Source organism: Nelumbo nucifera, chromosome 4 (assembly GCF_055504915.1).
Source record: "Nelumbo nucifera cultivar China Antique chromosome 4, China Antique-T2T, whole genome shotgun sequence".
Lineage (NCBI taxonomy): Eukaryota > Viridiplantae > Streptophyta > Magnoliopsida > Proteales > Nelumbonaceae > Nelumbo > Nelumbo nucifera.
This window is the reverse complement of record NC_142652.1, coordinates 46,562,837-46,586,813: the sequence shown is the minus strand read 5'-3', so window position 1 is coordinate 46,586,813 and position 23,977 is coordinate 46,562,837. Positions and strand designations below refer to the sequence as shown.

General features: G+C 34.1%; 1 protein-coding gene, 1 long non-coding RNA gene and 1 pseudogene across 2 annotated transcripts; 1 reads left to right on the top strand and 2 right to left on the bottom strand.

Annotated features, from left to right (window-relative positions):
• Positions 1-2,593: 2,593 nt before the first annotated feature.
• On the top strand, positions 2,594-13,153 carry LOC148792255 (uncharacterized). Its single transcript, XR_016085285.1, has 3 exons — positions 2,594-2,751; positions 2,912-3,099; positions 11,797-13,153. It is a non-coding gene; the product is annotated as an uncharacterized LOC148792255 (long non-coding RNA).
• On the bottom strand, positions 3,098-6,707 carry LOC148792256 (lysM domain-containing GPI-anchored protein LYP6 pseudogene; annotated as a pseudogene).
• Positions 8,402-22,375, bottom strand: LOC104589410 (helicase sen1-like). The gene is made up of 4 exons (XM_088902758.1): positions 22,131-22,375; positions 16,462-16,549; positions 13,149-13,703; positions 8,402-10,211 (listed from the first exon to the last, which is right to left on the bottom strand). The coding sequence occupies exons 1-4, from the start codon at positions 22,148-22,150 to the stop codon at positions 9,402-9,404; spliced, it is 1,473 nt and encodes a 490-aa protein (XP_088758884.1). The 5' UTR covers positions 22,151-22,375; the 3' UTR covers positions 8,402-9,401.
• Between the last annotated feature and the right edge of the window lie 1,602 nt (positions 22,376-23,977).

Here is a 23,977-nt window from a genome sequence, read left to right as displayed (position 1 = left end):
CTGTAAATATCTTGAGAATGTTTGGCATGTCAAACTATAAACTTATTAAGACTCGTATGAATGTGAATGAGAAGCTTTCCTTGACTAATGGTGTGGAGAAATGTGATGAGAAGTATTTTAGAAGCATGGTTGAAGATCTGTTATTCCTTAGTCATTGAAGACCAGATATAATGCTTGTAGTAAGCATTATTTCTAGGTTCATGCATAGTCCAAACAAGCATAATCTTGGAGTTGCAAAATGGATTTTGTGATACATCAGTGGAACATAGGGGAGGTGATTGTACTAGAGGGGTGGTTTTTATTATAATTAAAAATAAGGGAGGTTAGTATTATTGTCGGAAAATCTAGGGGAGGTTTTTATATTTTATCCATAAATAAATAAAATAATAAAAATGCGAGTGTTTCCATGGTTTCCTTTTGCCTTTCTCCCAAGTCCCATGATCTGTTTATATTATTTTTCCCATTCAAAGGTTTTCAGTCCAATGAAAGCTAGCATAAAGAAAGGAGTTGGGATCACCCTCCAACAAAAGATCTTCTAACACCTTCCCAATATGATTTGATATTACACATCTCAACATGAGAACGAAACCTACTATAAAAGTGGGACCCGCCATGTATGAGATGCACGTAGGGATGCAATGGATTGGATCATGATCCGATTCGGTTCAAATCTAATCCTATTGTTGTTGGATTCAGATAACTTTTTGTTGAATTTTTGGATCATATCAGATCAAATAATAGGATCGATTGAAAATCGAATCAAATTCAAATCGCCCCCTATCTGATCCGACATATATATATATTATTTATAAATATTTTTATATTACATTTTTCTATTTTTTTATAAAGACATGTATACATCAATATAGATGATGAAAATAGTTGAGAAAAATACTTATATTTTCTTCTTTATAAAAATTATTATATTTTTCTTTTAATAATTTATTGATCTTTTTAGATTTTGAATAAGATCAATCAGATTCAGATATCCAACATCCTTAATGGATTCAGATTCAAATCACCATTTGTGAGATTTGATCGGATTAGATTTTGGATATGTATTATGGGATCGAATTCAGATATATCCAAATTCGAATTTCATGTAATCCATTTGCATCCCTAAACATGTGGTGTCAGATAATGTTGAAAAGATATTGGAACGTGCGTCTTTTGTTGGCATGTGGTCGTGACTCTAGAGAAAATGGGCGACATCTCTTTAACAAAATAGTATCAGCAGTACTAGCTAGCTTGACATTCCTTTTTTTATTCTTTATTTCCTTCGCGTTTAAGAAACCTCTTTCTCTCAAGTCTCAGCAATTAACCTCTGTTTCATAACTTTTGTTAATCTAAGACAATTCACGCCTCGGTATACAGAGAGATTTGAAATGAGTGGGGGATCATCTCCCATACGATCAGGGGCGGAGCCAGGGGGACCCAGGGGAGCCATGGCCTAAAAATCCCCACTATTTCAAATACTCATTTTTTTTTGTATTTTTTATAATACTTTTTAACTTTTAATTTTAAAAATTTTATTAACTATGACATTATGGGTTGATTTATTTGGCTTGAGTGGTTGAACCATTGACCTGACACTTAAACAAGATAATGGTTTTATTTTCGGGTTTGTATTAAATTTAGCATTTCATTTCTATCATTAATGAAAATACTTCTTATTTATCATACTTACTTTAGTTAATATATACTAGTGGGGACCTTTGTGATGCACAGGCTTTGTTAAAATAATTTCAAGCAATAGAGCCAAGGGTGCAAGTTGGGCTTAGGTTGAGGCCTCGGGTACTGATCTGATGCAATTTAAGTTTGTCCAACATTTTATGATATATTATCAACCTATATATCTATCCAAAAATTGAGCTACAAAACTCAATATGGCCAAGCCACTTCTATCATTAATGAAAATACTTCTTATTTATCATACTTACTTTAATTAATGTGATCATACATAATATTGGAGATATGCCAAAAAATTTCTATTGTTTTTTTGGGTAGAATACAAAAACCTCCCCTGAAGTTTCTAGCAATCATAAAACCTCCCTTATAGTTTTATTTTAATAAATACCTCCCCTAAACTTTTGAGAAATTCAACAAAAACCTCCCTTTCATCACTGCCCCAACAGAAAATGTTAGATTCATGCATCAGTTCTTTTCTAAATATCCATTCTACCCTTTTATAAATTATTTTACATACAAAATTACTGAAATAACCCCATTTTAACTAAACAAAAACCTCTTTTAAAATGAGATATTTCAGTAATTTTGTATGTAAAATAATTTATGAAAGGGTAGAATGGATATTTAGGAAAAACTGGTGCATCAAAATAACGTTTTCCGTCTAAGACAGTGACACAAGAGAAGTTTTTGTTGAGTTTCTCAAAAGTTTAGGGGACAAATTTGTTAAAATGAAACTATAGGGGAGGTTTTTATGATTGTCAATGTATTTTACCCTTTTTTCTAAAATTCTTATCTGGTTTTCAAAATTTTGGTATTTGATTATAACATCATGAGTTGTTCTATATAAGCCAAATGGCGGTCTAATTAACTACTTGGGAGAGTCATTTCATTTCTCTGAGGGGTAACGGCTTAAGACAAGCACAACTTGCTGTCTTCCAACTCTCTCTTGCAGGGTGTTTCTCCCTTCTCTGTTGATAGCTGCTGATTCACTAATCACTGCTTTCCTTGGTGGAAAAATTGAACTTCATCCCAAACTCATCGTATTGAACTTCAATATTGCCTGTATGTTTGCTCAGTTGATTTCTTTAGCTTCAATTATATTTCATTATCAATCAGAGCAAAGCTGTCTTTGGTTTTAGTTTTCTCTGTTAATATATATACATTTGGAGCCGGTTTCTATGTAAAAGTAATACTGAAGTTTTATGATCCGAAAATGTAACAGAATATAGGGATCGAGAAGAACAACCCAGAGAGGAAAAAGAAAGAAAGTAAGAAATGAAGAGAAGTCGTGGTGGAAAGGGACCACTGTTGCGTGGTCGTCAGAATAATCTTATGCAGGAAGACTTGGTGGACGTGGTTTTCTCATGGTCTATCAGAGATGTTTTCAATAAGGATCTTTTCAGATGGAAGGTACGTAGTGGATTCATTCAGCTGACAAATTAAACCCTTTTGTTTTTGTTTTTTGCTTCTTGGCATCTGTAACTGTCAATTAGAAGATATATCTTTAAATATTAAACATTTCTGGAGGAAAGGTGAGGCCTGAAAGCAGCCATTGCCATTATATTTCAAACTAAACAAGGCTGCCCTGCAGTTGTCTTCTCTTTTATATCTAAGAGAAGAAGGGGATCGAGGAAGAGAACTCAAGTTGTGAGTCTTGTGGCCTTGTAAAAATAATAGATTGTAGACTGATGATGGTTAATTACTCCATCCCATTCCCACTCCTCGTCATCTTGCGCTGAAAGTAAGATTTCAGGACTCTGGACATTTTTTTTTTTTTTTGGTTTGAAGGAAAAAGTTCCTACCTTTTCCTTCAAACCAAACACAGCCTAATTTTCTGTCTCATGGATCAAGAGAGAGCTATACCTCAATTTCAATGGGGGTTATGCTAACCTTACAATGGTTTCTCTAAAAAGCTGTAGTAAAAATGGTGGCACCTCTTTTCTTCTAGGACACAGTTGAGTGCTTCATGGGCCGGAAGTCGGCCCAGATGGGGTCCACAAAAAGTTGACACTTTGTGCATCATAAGAAATGGGATATCTGGGAGGTACATACAACTATACAAGAAAAAAAAAATTGTAGGAGATGTTCAGCATCATTACCACACTTGTATATAATTTGGATTATCTGAACGAGATGGCTGTGAAACCAATGAATAGTTGTAGTTTCTTGTATTTACAGTTACAGCCTGTTGAACAGCTATCATGTTCAGCTAATCTTATCTCACTGGTATATTATAACATAGGATGGACATATGTTTTCCATCAGAACCGGGGGTGATCATTCTGGGTCCGGCTTGGAAATTTCAAGCATAGGCCTTGCTAGGTTTTGTGTCTAGGGCCAACCAGCTTAAGCTAAATAATTTCCTGTCAAGCCCAAAATTTTAGGGCCAGACCTAAGCCCAATACTTCAAACCTGGCCCAGACTTGTACATACTTGAACCGAAGCTTAAATTCTAGGCCTGGGGTTCAAGCTGGACCAGGCCTGGACTATAACCCCTATGATAGGTGCTAAGCCCGGCTATGATCACCCTTCGTCATAAGATCGGATTTGGTCCTTCACAGCCTCATTGGAAACGTCTCCATAATTATATGTTTTGTTTTTATTCATGAGGAGATATTTTCAATATACAATTGCAAATAGGGGTGTCAATGAAAAATCGAAAAATCGAACCGAATCGAGAAAACCAAACCAGAAGATGTGATTAACCGAACCGATCAGTTCAGTTTCGGTTTGGTGTTTTTGAAAAATCGAAGGACTGATTAAGTTTTTGGTTAACCTACAAGAAAACCAATATGTATATTTTATGTATTTTTAATATATGTCACATATTTTCTATATATTATGTATAAATATATTCATATATTATATTTACAATAATCTATTTATAAGTATATTATATATTTTTATAATATTTATAATATATTATATATCATTTATTATTTATAATATAATATTATACATATATTTATATAACATATATTATAAATATAAAAAACCGAAGAGCTGAATTGGTCAAAAAATGAAACCGACTGACCGGTTAACCGATGGTACCGGTTCAGTTTTGGTTTGGAGAAATGGAAAAACTGATGGTACTGATTCAGTTTGCAAAAGTGCTTTCATAAAAGTGTTTTCATTAAAGTATTTCCATAAAAAAGTCATAAAAGTACTTTCATAAAAGTGCTTTCGTAAAAGTACTTTTATAAAAGTACTTCCCTAAAAGTACATTTATAAAAGTGCTTTTATAAAAGTACTTTCATAAAGTGCTTTTATTAAAATACTTTCACGAAAGTACTTTCATAAAAGTGCTTTAGTAAAAGTACTTTTATAAAGTGCTTTCATAAAAATATTTTTGTAAAAGTGCTTTCATAAAATTTGAAAAAAAAATGATGGAATGCTTATTTAAGTGCTTATTGAAAAAAAAAACTACTAAACACCCAATATGAAATAAGTACTTATTTTTTAGGGTATATTACAAAGACCCCCCTGTACTACGGGGTCTGTGACAATGACCCCCTATACTTTGTTTTGCGACAAAGACCCCCCTGTACTATGACCATGAGACAAAGACCCTCCTTGACCGTTAAGTCAGATGATAGAATGCCTTAAATTACCAAAATACCTTACTAAAATTTTTCTATTTTCTTTTTTTGCCCTTTTTCTCTTAAAATCTATTTAACCTATTGTTTTCCCTTTCTTCTCTTCTTTTCCCTCCCTCACTGTTCTCTCTCATTCTTTCTCTCTCCCAACTCTTCGAAATGAAAGGATGGAGGAAATCCATTTCTCATCTTCCCTTTCTTCTCTTCTCCGTCTTCTCTGTCTTCGATCTTTTCCTCATCCTCATCATCGACTTCGTCTGCTTCCATGGCAACCAGGAGAGGAAGAAAAAAAGGACGGAAGGACTTGTAGTTGACCGAGCCGAAGACTCTCCTCGTACAGCACTTGTAGAGCCAGAGCCGGAGCCGCCTCCCCTGCAACACTTGCGGAGTTGGAGTCGGCATCACATCCCTACCTAAATACCCCGTCGCCGCTGCTAATCCTTCCTTTGCCATCAACAAGTCCTGCAACAATGGTAGCTACCGACGTTCTAGTTGGAAATCTAGAATTTCTAGGCATCTAGCCAACTACCAGTTAGGTTTCTAGTTAGAAATCTAGGTGGAATGACCATCTGAAGTTCCGAAGTGCTACAACTCAATAACTCAACTCATTGTTTTGGGTTAGATGGAAAAACAAATTCCTCAGACAATTTACAAGGCTTAATGATGTGAAAGCCCAAACAATGAACAATACTACCAATTGTGAGTTGTAGAGAAGTAGGATGAAGAATTTAAATGGTTAATTAAACTAACCTTGAATCGGAACTGATACAATGTCTCTTGGATCAACTGCCGCTTGTGGCAGGCCATTAATGGCCTACCAACTTTGCTACAGTCGTACCATACATCGCTCCGATGCTGCTTAAACTCTCCCCTGCATGCACTAAATATGACAAGTAAACTGTGTAATGCCATTACTAGTTTTATTGAAGCATGTGCACGACAATGGAATTACAAGGCTTTGACCACCAGTCGTCGTCCCTGGCCATCAACCCATTAATGCTCCTGATCTGCTATGCATTGGCTAGCCCACCATAACCAATCAATATTGACTCGATTGTGTCTGCAGCTCGAACCGTATAAGATGTCAATATGAAATGACGGATGTCATCTACACAGGAGCACGAAATGGGTATTCTGATGACAGAAATTTTGGGGAGGATTCAATTCTTAGGGAATGACATTGTTGGGTCAAGCGAGTTTGAGCCTAAGATGTCGAGTACATTTACTTGGAACCAAGATGCAATCTGAGAGCTTGGAGTCCCAAGGAAGGAGATAGGAGAGTAGAGAGGTACAGGAGTCAGAGGACTTACATGGTTCAATCACAAATTTTGCACAAGTTTTGGGAGGGAAGACAAGGAAGAGGGAGGTGAGTAGAATAGCAAGTGGTTGCACTAGAATTCCCATCGTATGATCTCGTATCAGTGAGTGTCTCTCCTCTCTATAACTGTAATTCTGTTAATGGTTTCACAGATCTAAGAGAAGCAATGAATAGATTATTGTGTTCATTGGTTTCCAAAGGCTCCACAAGGCATCGGAACGTTGTCCACAGCTCAACCCAATCCGGCTTAATCTCAAAGTCATCGGGCAGTTCATACGTCTTTAGCATCTCATAATTTCATCCCACATCCTTACTAACATTTGAATCGATGATTGTTTAGCTTCCTGAGAGCTATTTTGATTTTGCCACAGTTAGCCTCAATCTTTTGCATTTTTGGACGGAACGGAAGGTAGTATCCAAAGGTCGGGGAAGATGAACAGTGTTTTTCTCATCTAGTTATTATAAAGGTAGTATGGGGATTAAAAATATCATAATGGAATTTTTGGACGGAAGGCTAATGGAAGGGGGTTTTTATCTCACGGTCATAGTATAGGGGGGTCTTCGTCACAAAATAAAGTAAAGTATAGGGGGGTCTTTGTCACAGACCCCATAGTACAGGGGGTCTTTGTAATTTACCCTATCTTTTAAAATAAGCATTTAAAAAAGTTGGATGCTGAAGAATAAGCACTTATTTTAACATAAGCATTCCAAACATTAAGAGCTCTTATGATTACTCTGGAATAAAGCTTGACACCTACCTTGCATATAAAACTTGAGTCGAGATTTGGTGTGATACAAGTATGCAAACCTGGCTAAGTAACTAATCATGACTAATGAGTGAATAGGGGTGTAAGTCAGGCTGGTTTAAGTCAACCCAGGCCCAAACCTAAATATTGGGTCTAAGGCTTGTGCCTAAATCAGACCTGAGGTCAAGCCCGATCTTTCCAGTCCAGGCCCACTTGAACTGAAAATTGGCATACTCTGGTCAGGCCTAGGCTTGGGTTGGTCATTTGGTTTTCTATTTCAAAACAACAACAAAGAGCAAAGGGCTCAAGTGGCCTATTAAGCCCAGTGTATTAAAAAGTTGATAAAGTTATTTAGTTGTTTGGAATCGAAGTTGCAGATATAGCACCGTTTTTTGATGGTGATGCTGATGTGTGGGTTGGAAGCACCGTTTTCTGAGAAAATGATGTCTTTTTTTTTGTTTGGAAACGTTGCTGCCAGGTAGGACATTTTCTGGAGCAATTGCAACATTTTTTGTTTGGTACGAATGCTCTAGGAAATGTTTTCAGCACTGGTACCTATTACCCAATGCCACGTCATGTCCCTGTCACTTCCACCTCATGTCCTTGTTGGCAGCAATGAGCTGTAGCTCCAAGAAATGCCAAATTTGGTGTTGCTCCAAGCCACGCCTTCCCGATTTCCAAGGTGTGGCTTGGAGCACCGCTTTTTATGGAAAAACGGTTCCAAACAAGAAGGTGTTTCTTGGAGCACCATTTTTTCCGATGTGGCACTGATGTGTCACCGTTTTCTGGAGCAACAACATTGATGCCAAACAAACCCTTAGTATCACTAATGTATACCTTTAACTAGGAATTTTGTATATTCTGCATATAAGCATTTTTGCAGTCAAACCGAGCCAAGCTGAATTTGAATTTTTGTATGTCTTGACTCGGTTCAACTAAAATACTATTAAGCTTAAGTTTGAGTCAAACTCTACTTCCTAGTTTGAGATCGGTTCGATCAAATATTCAATGAGCTTGAAATCTAGAAAACAAATATTCAATGATATAATTTGTGATTATGTAATTATACCACATTCATAATTTATAATTCTTAAAATTTAAAACATAACTAGGACTATATTAAACTCAACAACATATATACTTATTTAATGGGCACATCTATTAAAATAACTCCTAAGTCTTAGGAAATTGATTAACTCTATTGCTATGGTTTAAGAATTGCCTTAAAGTACTCCTAACTTTATTGACAATTGACTAAATCCTTCCTTGCCGTTCACATGTGATGCCATGTGACATATAGAATCTTTTTAAAACCCAATATTACCCTCTTGTAGTTGATTTTGTCCCCCATTATTTTTCAAATTTCAAAATAAAACTAACATCCACCTTGTAGACAAGAATACAACCTTAAACCTTTACTCACTTGAAGGTTAAGAAAATAAAATGGAATTTCCCCATCGTTTCTTGTGATATTGAAGTAGATGGACATGGAGCTAGTAAGAGCTAGGATGGCATCCTCAAAATGTATTTTTTGGGTGGGAGATGATCCCCCCTTGTTCAACTGTTCAGAGGTACTCGTAGCAATAAATGGAGATGATCCCATCTAGTTTTTGGGTTGTAGATGGTTTGTTGAACATCTCTATCCATTGGACAGCTTTGCCAATGGAGAAAGTTTACGATGAGGAGAAGACTGACAAGGTGTTATTGTTAAATCAAGACCATCAAGGTGTTTTTCAAATGTTGCAAGTTTATTTAAATGTTTCATTTTGAAAATTTAAAGAAGAATGAAGGGTAAAATAGTCTTTTCCATCTTTTCATTAATAGATGCTAACAACAGGGAATATTTAGTCAATTGTCAGAAAATTTTGGGGTACTTCAAGGCAATTTATAAACATAAGTGAGTAAGTCAATTTACTAAAACTTAGGGGCAGTTTAAGAGATTTTCCCTTATTTAATTTGATTCTTAATGTTATGGAATAATTATTCAAAAAAAGATTCAATGGATAGACCCTGGAATTGACCCTAGAACCATCAAGGCTAGAACTAACCCTCCTATACAGTAGGTTCCAAAAACCTATAACTGACCCTTATACGGTAGGTTCCAAGTTCTTCTTTGCAAGGCATGTTTACTTTCCCATCTTCCTCTACTTTATTTATCCTAGTTTGCACAATATCTTTCTCCATTTTCCCTTCCTTTAGGTTTTGTGCAGGTTTGTCCTCACCTTTCCTTTCTTCCACACAAACACTCTCCTCCTTGCCCTTCCATTTTTTGATATCTTGTTTCTCTATTTGAGCAGGACCCTTCTCCTCTTCTTTCCTTTCTGAGCTTTTCAAGTACAAAAGATACTGCTGAGCAGGGTCTTCAAGCAACAATATCATGGAATTTAGCCAATGCTTCCATCCATTATGAGGGGAAAAACACTTTTTAAGACGATCAATGCGATAATCAAGAAATACATCAAGAAGGTCATCATGGTCATCAACCTTCATCCTCTTCCCATTTCCAAATAATAGTATATCTCCCAAGCCAAAATTGTGATGTCTAAAATGCTGCCTAACCAATCTCAAGAGACGTGAAATGACTTCCATTACTGCAATATTAGTAGGGGCACATGTAAGTGTTCTGCATTTCAACCTTAGGAATTCCCAAAGCAATACACTAACTGTCTTTGTTTTCCCAGTACCAGGGGGACCCCATATAAGTTTAACTGAGCTCTTATGTTTGTAATTCCTTGTCATAATAGATCTTGCCACAGCCTTACTTTGAGATCCATTGAGACTGAATGAGTGTAAATCTGCAAGCAACTTTTTCTCATGCAAGTTGTCATCTTGTGTGAAGCAGTGATCACAATTTGCTCCAACCTGAAAATAAAGTAAGCAAGCATAGCCAGAATCTATAAACCATCCAAAGCAGTTTTTTTCCTTTTTCAAATTTTGGTTTCCGTTTTATCAAGATCCTAATAAATTTTAGGTAGAAAAAGAACACTGAAAAGCAGAAAAAGGAAACAAGCTGCCTATCCAAAAACAAGGTCAACTTGTACTAATTTTTTAATGCTTCATATTAAATATTTTACCACATAAATGCTCTTCTAAGGACCATTATGCAATCAAAGTTCCAACTATCTGCTGTCTTCAGAGGGGTGAACTTCTCCTATAAGTTTATGAATTATGATATCTTCATTATAGGAGATGATGTAGAGGGAACTCAATCCTTGTGGTCATTACTACACCACTCTCTCAAAGTGAAGGATTTCTTACTATTGACTTGTTTTCTTGGGTTGGGGCACACTACTCCACTCATGGATATTTGATAAGCTAAAAGAAAATATGCAATGGATTTCATATCATTGGTGAGCTTGTTGCAGATCATAAACTCCGTTGTTAGCTTCTTGGGAGTTCATCCATCTTACCATGACTCATCCAGACATCTACTATGTTTAAGTTGTAGGTCAAGTTGTGTTTGCTCAATGCTGATATTACCTCAACAGTTGTTTGTAAGATCATCTGTTACCTAAGACACTACATCCAGAAGGTTATATTTTTCCTTCTCCCCTTCAACTTTGAGATGCCAACACAAAATGGGCATAGTGTCCTATTACAAGCCGGTTTATATTACTTGGTTGCCTGATTATTTCTTGGATTTGTAATATGAAACCTACAATTTCCTAATTTTCATCAAACAGAGCCATTTTTCCACCTGTAGTAAAACTATTTGGCTTACAGGATTGTTTGCTAAATTAGATATGACGTTTGTTCCCCCAACTCCTTGATATGATAGAAACATGAATAATAAAAATGCTTTCAACTAAGTTTTTCATCAACATACCAAATACATTGAATTGGATTACGAATTTGTGTGTGAATGATACTTGGCCAGGATTATTTTCTCCATATAGAATCAGATATCCAAATTGCAAATACTACTTTTAATGAGATGTGAAGAAAACACAGCTTAAGGTTGGTATGTTGTACCATTTTAGTGTAAGATAAGTTGCATACTAGCACAAGGGTACATACATCTGATTTTCTTTCTATTTTCTAATAGTTCTTATTAATGTATCTAAGAAACTTGAAATAAACCTCAATGTGTATATAAACCAAATTAAGCAATGGTTATTTCTAAGTTGAATACCTGATCATTATTATAGTTTCTTGATTTATTTTTCCACATTTTGGCATGCTATCTTTTTGATTTGGATAAAAAAAATTATAGTGGATAATGCAGGAAACTTGCAAGCGAAGATCCTTACAAATAAATATATATACATATTCACATTTCACATCTATTTTAAATGTTTCAATCATGTTAGTAAAACAAATTCAGTATTAATTCAATCTATCTTATTCTTCTATAAATTTGACTTCTCACTTCTTTCCACATTCAGATATTTTTCTTTTATATTAACATTCTAACTCTTACAAGCCTCACAACTTGGCAAATAACCAGGGTTGGAGAAGATTTTCAAGAGAAAAATAAGTGTCAGGAGTCATCCTCATTTTCCTTGGGAAATAGCCAAAATTCCTTGGTCAATAGGACTGAGATCTGTGGTGGATCGTAACCTCACCAAGGTGGTGGTGGATGGTGACTACAAGAATGTAATCAAATGAACGAGAAGTTCTAAGGGGGATTCTTGGAGAACTGTATTTTTTAATGAGTTCTTGAAACCCAAGTCTATTGTGATCTTATCATTTTGGATGGATTCCTAGAGAGCTGAATTGTGGAGCTAATGGTTTGCCCAAATCAGGGGTTGGGAGCGATTTTATAGCAAATCCCCAATGCCTTGTAAATTCCAGGGAGGTCTTTTTTGGTTTTGGTCATGTTTGCAATTTCTGTACATCTCATGTACATCCATTTCCCTCCTTTTGTAACAACCAAAGTTGTTCAAAAGAAAACTTCATATGTTATCCTTTAGAAGATATCCATGATCAATATCTAAGCCTCGGGAAGTATTAATGTGCCTTGCAATGGTATCTATGTCATTTGGACCTTATGAACAAATTAAGTGAAAAAGTCCATAAGAAAAATTATTTCTTCATGTCCCAACCCTTCAGTTTTCTTTTCTTCTTTATCACTTCTTTGTTTTTCTCTTCGGTTGATACAATTAAGTATGTTCTTTGTTACTTGTGCAATAGATTTATTTATTTATCTTTGAGTAGGATTTATTTCCAAGTAACTAAAGAGTAAAAAATACTTGGAAATAAATCCTATTCATAAATAGATAAATAAACCTATAGCATAAGTATCTAAACACTAAATAATAAGTTGGGCTTCAAAAAGAAAGGACTAAAAAATAAGTTCTGCACCACAACCCTCAAATTAACAAATTCTAGCTAGAAAGAAAAAAAAAAAAAAAAACATCTGAACTCAACAACGCCTTGATTCCAACTGTTTGGGATCAATTAGATGAATCTTGTTTTTTTCTATCCCAGTAAAAAACAAAACCCACCAAAAGTAAGACCATTAGAAATAAGTCAATAAATCAAAACCCTTTTATCATTATTTATTAAAATTTCTAAATGGTTGATTATTAAGTAGAGATTGTTTCATAAAAGATTTACCAACCAGATAAAATTGAAATAAGTAGGTAAGGTAAAATTTACTCCAGAACCAAAAGAAACAGGACATAAATCCTAATGACACCATTTAAGAACCAATGAATTAGTGAAATAGCTTATACTTGGTCATAAATGAGAATATTACTATTGCATAACAAAGGAGGAAACCAATTGATAGAATGCAGTTCTGCAAAATAGCTTTACAAGTATATAAAATAATAAAAAAGAGTTTGTAAGGCTTACAATTGAATCAGTGCACAACTCTTCCTTGATGATATTCATGTTTCCCTTGTGGATGTCAGAGTTCAATGCTTCCCATATTCGTATATTTGTTGTCATGTTTATCAAATAGACAGCAAAAAGAGTCGGACTATTGTTCTGCCTTTTTTGCTCAATCACAATTTCCTTTGACGCTCGGACGTCGATTCTAAGAGGATTGTCTCCATTTCCCCCACCAGTGACTAATGCAAGAATATAGGATTTTTTGGTTCCACTAAGATCAGCAATGGATTGAGGTTTTACATCTGACAACACAATAAGATCTCCATTCCCAGGTTCATACATTCTTTTGTCATGCTTACCATCCATATTTCTATTTTTAAGTACAATGTTATAACACAAATCATTGGGTGGCTTGTCTTTTGTAATTCTCTGAACAGACAATATTTCACATACAGGTGCTTGAGCTATACCCAGAAAGCTTGAATTTAAATCAGCATGTGTCTCCTCAATAAGAGGGAACCTATATGACCTTAAGTAATGCTCTATTGACAAGAATGTCTTGGGGATCTTCTCCACCTGTATAATAAAGAGAAAGGAAGAATTGGTTCCAAAGAGATAAAAAGTTTGCAAAAATTGATTTAACAAGTCATATAATTCTGATCATACCACCAATTTACAAAACACTAACTCATACATGCATACATATCTATGAGAACTTACTTGGTTCTGATCATACCACCAATTAACAATTCATATGATTACAACAACCAATGAATTGGATGACCAATAGAAATGTGATTCATGTCAAACACATGCAGCAGTGAATCCAAAGAAAAGAGACCCAAAATGCATTAGCAACAATACAGCAGGTGGAATATGTTTTCATGAGGTATTGCCAACTTCATTACCTACCAGTGGATGTGTGTCAAGTAAGAGGATTTTCTACACTAAAATCCAGCATCATCCAAGGAGTTAATGAGGAGTTATCTAAATTGTCATATTTTTTCTGATATTCAGTTATAAAAAATAACATAAAGAATTGCAACTGTGTTTCAAAGTATTGGCCTAGCTAGGCTCAATCAAGTTCAAGTTACGGTCAGGCACTAATTATATCATGTTTGTCACAATGGCCCAATGCCCCAACTTGCAACTCCAGTCTTCTAGGTTTTCCCCCTATTATGACTACAACAAGCAAGCATTAATCCTGATTTAAAGAATTTTCATCTACAATACATTAGCCAATCTCAATCCCTTGTGTAGCTACGGGTGGTGATCTAATGAGCACTCACCACCTAATGAGCACTCTTACTAAGCACCTCCTATCTGTTAATTAAACATTCATTTGATTGACAATAGAAAGAAATTTACTGTCCAATCCAATGAGTGATGAACAACAGTAGCTTGCTCCATGATTTAAGGAAAGTGCTTATTGAATCATCATTCTCTATCATCTCTCCCAATCCTGAACATGTGGCACATGGAAAATTACACTCCATTAGATCTAGTCTTCTGTCCCCAAGCATCTATAGGCACACATATCGGGCTAAAATTATATAGTTAGGTGATACCCAACCTTTTAGGGTCTGTTCATTCTTTGGACTTTCAGAGGAGGAATTGGTCAATGGGATTTTGGTTCTCATTGACCAAGAAACCCATTTTCCTTTTTTCAAATTTATGTGGGGACCAAGGAAAATTTATTTTCCTGGGCATCACTTACCCGAGCAAGTTATACGTACCCATCTCCCAGGTGGGAAAAAATACCCATTTTAGTAATGGTTTTTTATATCTAAAACAGGCATTGCCTTATGTACCTAGGAAATAGAAGAACATGGGTAAGTGAATTTACCAAGAAAATACTTACCCGGTTAAGGATTTTTTTTAAAGCACCCGGGTAAGTAAGTTACCAAAAAATGAACAGGGCCTTAATAGGGATCCATGCAGCAATTTACTGTAAATCCTTGAGTCTTATCAACTTGAATTTTTTGAGTAAAATAGCACACCTGGTAATATGAGAGCCAATGATTTCTGGCCCGAAAATAATGCACTCCTATGATATGATATAAAACAAAATGGCAAAAGTTTGAATGATTTTATTTAGAGATATGCAGGTGGGCCTCTCCCATCAAATTTTCAAAAATGCTCAACCTTAGCCCCTTCCAAGTTGGACCTCTATTTTTATTTGACATATTATTTGTGCCTCTTGTTCATGATCTTTTTATAAATAACTTGCTATAAATTTCTGCATCAATTCAAAAGGAATGGGAACCACCCAGGATGGCTTCATCAAATTAAAATTTAATGAAAGTAGTCTAAGTCAGTGTGGAGTGGGAGGGGTCTTCATGAATAAAGGTTAAATTGTGCAGCTTTGTTTACTGGTCTTATTGGGCTAGGAAATTCTGGAAAAAAAAAAAAAACAAACACAAATTTTAATAGGTTAATCATTGAAGGAGTCTATAAGGTGGTGCAGGTTGGCTGGTTAAAGAATGAAGAGGAAGCAATACGGTCTCACAGATTTATGCTTAAGAAGATCAAATGGTTAAAAAGGAAAATGGACACAAGAATACTAACCTGCATCCGATTACTCTAACTTAATTAATTAACTTAGCTAAAATAACTTGATAATTTATGAATTAACAACTTAATTATTTAATTAAGTTAAGCCCTTGATTAAACTTAAATAAATTAATGACTTAATACAAATTAACAAAACCTTTTAATAAATTAATGAAATAAAATTGTAAACACAAATTTTAACCCATATAAGTTCTATTTAATAAAATAAAAAAATTAATACAAATATATTGAACAATAATAAAATTAAATCGATAACCATCATAATAATTAACCAAAAATCAAGAAAATTAGAAAAACAAATACAAATTTATCTAAAAATACATAACCCAAAACTCATATTTGAGTTGTGGACTCAGTTCGGCAGCCCAATTAGGAAATGTTATAAGGCTTCTTTTACTGTGAACAAAGCCCACGGGTCCCAAGTCCCAACCCAACTACTATATGATATTTTATTATAAAGAAAAGCGTCTGATGGGAGTTTCCGTCCACCTCCGGATCTACCAAAAAGCCTGTCAGTGAAGTAGTTTTCAATATTGGTCATCACTTACCACAGCACAAAAGCAAGAAAACTACAGTCTCATTCCAGACTATCAACTTCCAACTGATATGACAGAATGCAGGACTATGATCCATCCTGATCAAATGGCTGGGCTACAAGAAACTAAATGGGTCTCCCATCCATTTGGACAGTCTGGAACTCTAAGAACTCTAAGAACTCTAGAACTCCAGAATTAACTCAGTGTGTGTCTGTGTAATGTACCTTTCCTTTCAACAGTTGGCCATTAAGTACATCTCTGAGAGACCAAGAAAGCACCAAGTCCACCAAAGTTTCCTTCATCTTGTTTTTACTGCATTATAACAACAACAACAACAACGTTAGCAAAAGAGCTTGGCCCCAAGTCTTTCATTCACGAACAGTCTCACCTCTTTCCTAACTACTGTATGTATATGAAGTAGTGAAAAACACAAAATCGAAGCTCTCTCTCTCTCTCTCTCTCTCTCTTAAATTTTGATTATGCGTTTCATATTCCATGCAAATGATACCTATCAGTGTGGCGGAAGTCAGAACGTTTAAGAGAAAATATTGATTCATACTTTTCTTAGAAAAAGATGATAATAGCGGGATTTGAAGGACAATTCATTCAATGCATCAATTGAACCATCCTAGCTTCAATTCGTCACTTTTACATGTCACTAAAACGTTTATAACCATTAACATGCATTGCACACGTATTCAAATTTGAATCCCATTAATTAAAAATTTTAATATTTGAATTTAAATTCAATTATCTATTAATTATTTTAGGTATTAGTAAATAGATAAAATAAATATTTTATTTATATAAATATATAAATTATTTATATAATTTACTTATTTATATAGTACATAAAAATATTTAAATATTTTATATATTATATATAATAATTAAGTAATGGTCAATTTCAGATATTTATTAAATGGAACCAAGTTATATCTAAATTTGATTTATTCATGTCGAATCTTGAATTCGAAATCGGATTTTCAAATATCGTTGGCACCCCTAACTACTAACATGCAACACCATATAACCCAAAACAAGACACTATTTCAACAAAGATGTATTGACAATAATCAAAAACAAGACACACATGTGCAAGTCCCGTAACAATTTGAGATGGAATTTGCAAAAGGTATTCAACAAAATGTTGATAGGGGACAGAAAGAAGGAACAGGAAAATCAAGTAAACCTCATCATTATGTGATCATCGTGAGATTGGAATCCATGACAAGGTGCACTTAATTTTTAGTAGATCCTCCCAATGGAGTTAGAAGGATATAATTGACTTCTATAAAGGATCTCTTCCAATTAACTCAATATTGGATGTTTTACTATCAGCTAATTTAGGACTCTAAATGGTGTGTATTCTGCAACCAAGCTGGTAAAACCCTTAATCTTTTTTTTTTGTTTTTTTACCATGATTAAACTAGAAGAATATAGCAGATAGTGCTAGAGCCAAAGTTATATTGTATCGGCCTGTATCGTGCTGTAATTTATATTCTTTTAGGGTTTTTTTTTTCAAATTGATTCAAGGGATTTTCAGGGGTATCGGTTAGCTTAAGGCCCGTCTACCCCCTGAATCAGGTCAAACCCCAAAACACCTGCTTGTAATAGCCTAATATGGGTATATCGGAGGGCCGCCGATATGGGCCTTGGATGGAAGAGGTTAATTGGATTAAGGCACATTTCAATGATAAGTTTCTAGCAGATATTCTTCCTTGCCAGGTTTTCTGCAGCACTATTTGTGGTACACAGGTTGCAGTAGATTTTTTGTAGCTGTTGAAATAGTTCAAGAGATTTATCTGAAGGGTCAGGCCTTTCAAGTAGCAAAGCATAACCAGGCTCTTTCTGGTTATGTTATAAGATCTTGGTTGTGGGGTGTTTGGGGTTTGCCTTTGGTGTGGGGTGTTTTCAGCCAATCTCTTAATTTGTTTTATGTTTGCATTCTTGATTGTGGTTTTGGTGTTTGGAATGTGGTTGGGTGTCTGAATCTTAAACTACTACAATAAATTTTGGGCCTAGCATCCTTAGGCCCAAATTGCAACTCCTAAATAGTGTTGAACAGGCAATTGAATAGGACTAGATCCATATTGGAACAATGAGTTATGAATACTATGACCCCAACACGGTGTATCAGATCCATGGTATTCATGACAGGCTTGGAAGCCTTATTCAAATTGGATAGAACCTACTTCATCTAAGCTTATCATGCTAAGTAAGGAAAATGGCATGGTCAATTTGAGCCATCCATCAAATAAGGGAACTTTTGTGGTGGTGTTTAGGGTTTATGTTGTTTTATGAGAGGCGTTTTCTCAGAAAATGGCGTTGTATAAGCATTGTTGTTTTCTTAGAAAACGTTTTTTCAAGTTTTTTTTATTTGATATCATTGTTATTGTTGTCATATAGGCATTTTTCAATATCATGTCAGCATGCTGGTGCTAGCAACAGTAGAAAAAATAGGAAAATAGGAAAACACACACACACAAGAAAAAAGACATTCCTTTCACAATTTCCAATCCATGGTATGAGAAAACGTATTTTGGAAAAACAGTTAACCAAATAGTAGACATTTTTTTTCCGAAAAACAGATTTCTGATGTGGTGCTGATGTTACACCGTTGTCTGAGAAAACGATATTAATGCCAAACACCTACTATATTGTCAAACGTTCAATTTGTGTTGCTCCAATCCATGGTTCATATTGATACATGTTGGTATAAAACTATGACTGAAATACCAAAATATGCATAGTAGGAAATACAAATCAGCCCCCCACAATGTCCCACACTATATCTCTGCCTTGTATTGGGAACATTTCCCAATGATTACATCATCATTTACAATATGATATGTTCCCCATGTGTGACTGCAATCATGGGTAGGAAATCCAAAAATATCCAAAGAAAGTGCAGTTTCTATGGTACTGGAAATATATGTATCTGAAAAATCTTAATCAATCAGAAACCTACATGAATTTGAATGAATAACAGTTGATTGGTTATTAATCGAATGATGCCGGTTATTTTTTCTTTTCTTTTTCAGTTTTGTATGGGTACCATACCATACCATTTCGGTACCATTGGACTAAATAAAAGGCTTTTTAGTAAGTAACTTCCCATGAGGGTAGGGGGAGAATTGCCAACACTTAGAAGGGAGAAAATTGCACTTTTAATAATGGTTTTTTTTTATGGCTAAAAATGGCCATTGTCTTATTTACCCCATATCCATGTTTGTTTTTCTCACTAAAATAACAATGATTAAAATTATTCTTTTACCCCATATCCATGATAACATGTCATGTATAGAAAGCACTCAAACAACCAAGCCTTTCAAGCTACAATGGAGGAGTCATGAGCCTTTTCGGAGTCTGGTTAATTTTTTTAATTTTCTCTTACTTTTTTGAAACAAAATAATCTGAAAATAGGGTCATTTGCTAGAATACTCCTATAGTTTGACTGATTTACTTAAACTTAAACTTATCCTATAGTTTCATTTCACTAAAGCACCCTCTATAGTTTGCAAGCTATTTATTTAATCAACCTTTGACTAAGAGTTGTTTGTTTCACCATTTGAAAATAGTAGTATTATACGAGGTTTTTAAAATCAGACCGAACATGGAGCCATTATCGAGACTGGTTCCTGGGTTGAACAATTTGACTGTCTAGTTCTTCAAACAGACAACCCATTCTGACTTAAAAAATAAAAATAATAATAAAAAACAGAAAAAACCATTGTTTGGGTCGACGATTCAAGCGCTCAAGCTAGTGATTTGCTAACCAAATCAACGATGCGATTGTCTAGTCTTGTCCGGTTTTGAAAACCATGGTATTATCACTTAAACTGAGTGGAAAATGTTCAAGGGCATGATCCCATGGTTGTTTATTTCAAAAGTACCCCTAACTAGGGATGTAAATAAATCGGATCAGATTCAAATCAAGGTATATCTGAATCTGATCTGACACTCTGAAGATCTGATTAGGTTTGATAGAGATGGATCTGAATTCGAATCCAATAGGAAAGTCAAATATTCAGATCTAATCTAATCCGATTTGTTTTCTTTAAAAGTTAATAAATTATTAAATGAAATATGAAATATGTCAATTTAAATAAAGAAAAACAAAAAATACAAGTATTTTTTAATTATTTTCAACATATATATACATGTTTTTTTATAAAAAATAAATAATATAACAAATTTAAAAAATACAATATAAATAATATATTTATAAATAAATAAAATATATATGTATTATATATATTTATATAAATAAATATATAACATATATATATCGGATTGGATGGGGGGAGGAGGGGTGATCCAAATCCCCTAACACTTCTTCATACAGAAAACAAAATTGACCAAATAGAACCAAATAGAGTGGCTAATAGACAGGTCAACATTGCTTATATATTATTAAGGGCAAAAATGGCATTTTCATTTTATTTTCTTTTGATTAAATTTATTCAAATATATATTAAGGTCAAAACTATTATTTTCTACTATCATCTAATGGAAGGTCGATTAAGTAAACTGATTGCAAACTATAGGGCATATTTTTAGTAAAACACAAACTAGAAGATGGGCTTTATTAAATTCATAAAACTATAAGGGGTGTTTTAATAAACAACCCTTGAAAAATATTTTGCACGGGAACAATATAGTTTAAAATTCATTTTTTGGGCATAGTTTAAAATTCATTGAAACAATCAAAACCAAAAACAGACAAAACTCTATCCGATCGTATTTTGATTCTGATGAGTAGACTCAGTACGTAATTGAAATCACTCTATTATTACTCATCAAGTCAACCAAGTCAACTTGAGAAAGTGCCAGGAACTACTTTCCATAGAGCAGTTTATCGCTTTATCTTTCTTTAAGCTATGTTTGGTTTGAGAGAAAATAAGAGAATTTTAACACATTTTGTCAAATTCCCTATAACTTAACTTCTTTCTCATTTTCCATCAAACCAAACATAACCTTAATAATCGAGCCTAAACGATCAAGGATTCATTGACTGTACTCGGTACTCACTTGATGGTGTAAACTTATCTCATTTTAACCAATTTTATTAGGGTAAATTTCTGAAACCTCCCCTGAAGTCTCTGACTGTTGCTAAAACCTCCCCTAAACTTTTTTCAAACACTTGCAAGTAGACCCCTTTTGTTGGAATCTTTTAAAAAGAGAAACAAAAATGTCTAAAATATCCATACAGTTACTACTAAGGTTGGTTTATACAGAAAAACAATACAAACTTTATAAACAATAAGAAATAGAGAATATAAGGCTGCAGCTATACATTTGGGGGATTGATATGAAGGGTGATTTTGGAAAATAAATCTATTTCAGCAAAGATATTAGAAGGATTTGGACTAGCGATTCATATGAAGAGAAAATTAGAAAATAAACATTTTAGTCAAAAAAAACTACATGGGTATTCTAGATATTTCATACATTTTTTTAGAAGATTCTAACATAGGAGGTTCTACTTGCAACTATATCAGAAAGTTCAAGAGAGATAATTATAACTATCAAATTTTAGAGGAAATTTCAGCAACATCCAGAAATTTGGAGGGTGGTTTAAACATTTTACCCATTTTATTAACTAATTTATATGTATATGTCCCTTCAAATTCACTTTGTTTGCCATTTTCGTCCAATCAAAGCTAATATAACAAAGCAAATAGTAGTTCATTAAAGAATGGACAATTAATAATTCATAATCGACCCCAAGTTAGTCAGAGCAGCATGGACTACTTGACTCTTGATTATCTCATGCAAGCAAATCTTCTCGATCAAACTAAAATATTAAAGCAAAATGAAACTAATATAAAATGAGAAACATACAGGCTAGCTACAGCAGCAAGAAGAAAAAGAGGTGAAAATGAAAAACCTGATTGTATTAGAGCTCATAGTTGAAAACTTGAGAGAGAAGCACCCAAACGACTAAGCCGACAATTAATCTTCTTCTTCCACTTTTATTTTTTTCCCTGAGACAAATATTTAAAGCACAATTCCAATTTCAGCTTCTAAACCCAGTTGAGAGAGAGATAGCTTTCATCTTAAGGAAAGTAAAAAGGAGAAAGATTAGGATCTCCATTTCTTCAGGGACAAATATATATACAGGAACTCTGGAAGCTTTTCCTAATTCCTAAGGCATTTCTTTTTCTCGAAGATGGTTTGCATTACTCTTCTTTTGAAAAGAAAATGTTGACAAAGTCGGTAGATAGTACAGAAATAACTTTTTTTTTTGTTGTTTTTTAATTTTCTTTTTATAATATAATAATAACTAAAATCAATTTTTAGTAATACGGATCCATGCGACATTCTTTGAACATAATCTTCTATGAATGGTTTCGTGTATAATTCGTTTCGATTCTAAGGCTCAGTTTCGAAGAAGTATAAATGCAAATTTGTATAGTGCAAAACCTTGTATTTTATATTATTTTGTATGTATTTGAATTGTACATATTTGTATTTGTACTCCTTCCAAACTGAGCCTAAGGTGAAATTCGGAATTGACCTCATCTCGGTTTTAGGTTTTTGGAACTAGAATTTATCCTGTGAAAGTTAATTTTATGGTTGGTTTTGACTTTGGCAGTTCTAAGATTAAATCCAAGGTATATCTATAAAACCCTATTCTTTTTACCCACCCAAGAAAAATAGAACATGTTATTTGTAAACTTGATTTTCAATAATAATAATAATAATAATAATAATTGCTGAAACTTCCCCCTAAAGTTTGGTAATTGCAATACATAGTTGCAACTAGACCTCCTTTGCTTTTGGTAAGTAGACCTCCTTTGTTAGAATTAGGGGTGCAAATGGATTGGATCATGATTCGCTCCTATTTGGTTGAATTCAGATCACCCCATTTCGTATATTCGGATCGAATTGAATCGGATAATAGGATCTGACCAAAAATCATATCGGATTCGGATCACCCCCTATCCAATCCGATATATTATATATTTATAAATATAAATATTTATATGTTATTTTATTTATTTATAAATATATTTTTATAAATTTGCTATATTATTTATTTTTTATAAAAATGCATATATGATGAAAATAATTAACAAATACTTATATCTTTTGTTTTTACTTTATTTAAATTATTATATTTTTTTGTAATAATTTTTTAACTTAAAAAAAAAAGTTGGATCGGATCAGATCTGAAAATCCAACTTACCAATAAGCTTCGAATTCAAATTAAGTCCTATCAGATCCGATTGGATATGACATGAACAGTGTCATATTGGATTCAAATATATAGAATCCGATCCGATCCATTTGCATCCCTAGTTAGAATCCTCTAAAAAAAGGCATGAAAATATCCAAAATACCCATATAGTTATTTTTGGCCAAAATGTTTGTTTTGTTTCCAAATTTTTTATTCCTATGAATCTCTAGCCAAAACCCTCCCAATATCTTTTTCTAAAATTGATTTATTTTCTAAATTTGCCCTAAGGTAAAGCTACGACCTTTTTTTATTAGCACCACCGGGAGAGGGCCCCACCAGCAGCATTCAAGAGGATAAAGAAACTAAGATCCCACAGGCTTTCACCTTTCAGAGATGATGTCTTCTTCATGCTCCACTCCTCTGCTCGCTAGCCAGTCCGCTGCTCTATTTCCTTTAATTAGGCATGCAGTTAACCATCCTCTTGCACTCGTACGTCCAGCATCGACTCACACGCCCACGGAGTCTCGAAGGCACCTGATGATAAGTAGTGGGCC

Excerpts from the sequence above, each read along its gene's own strand:
- LOC104589410 (XM_088902758.1), bottom strand. The coding sequence starts at position 22,150 with ATGAGCTCTAATACAATCAG. Across the intron at positions 16,550-22,130 it reads ATGAGCTCTAATACAATCAG|TAAAAACAAGATGAAGGAAA; the intron begins GTTTTTCATTTT and ends GTTATAATGCAG. Across the intron at positions 10,212-13,148 it reads AGTTGTGCACTGATTCAATT|GTTGGAGCAAATTGTGATCA; the intron begins GTAAGCCTTACA and ends CTTTATTTTCAG.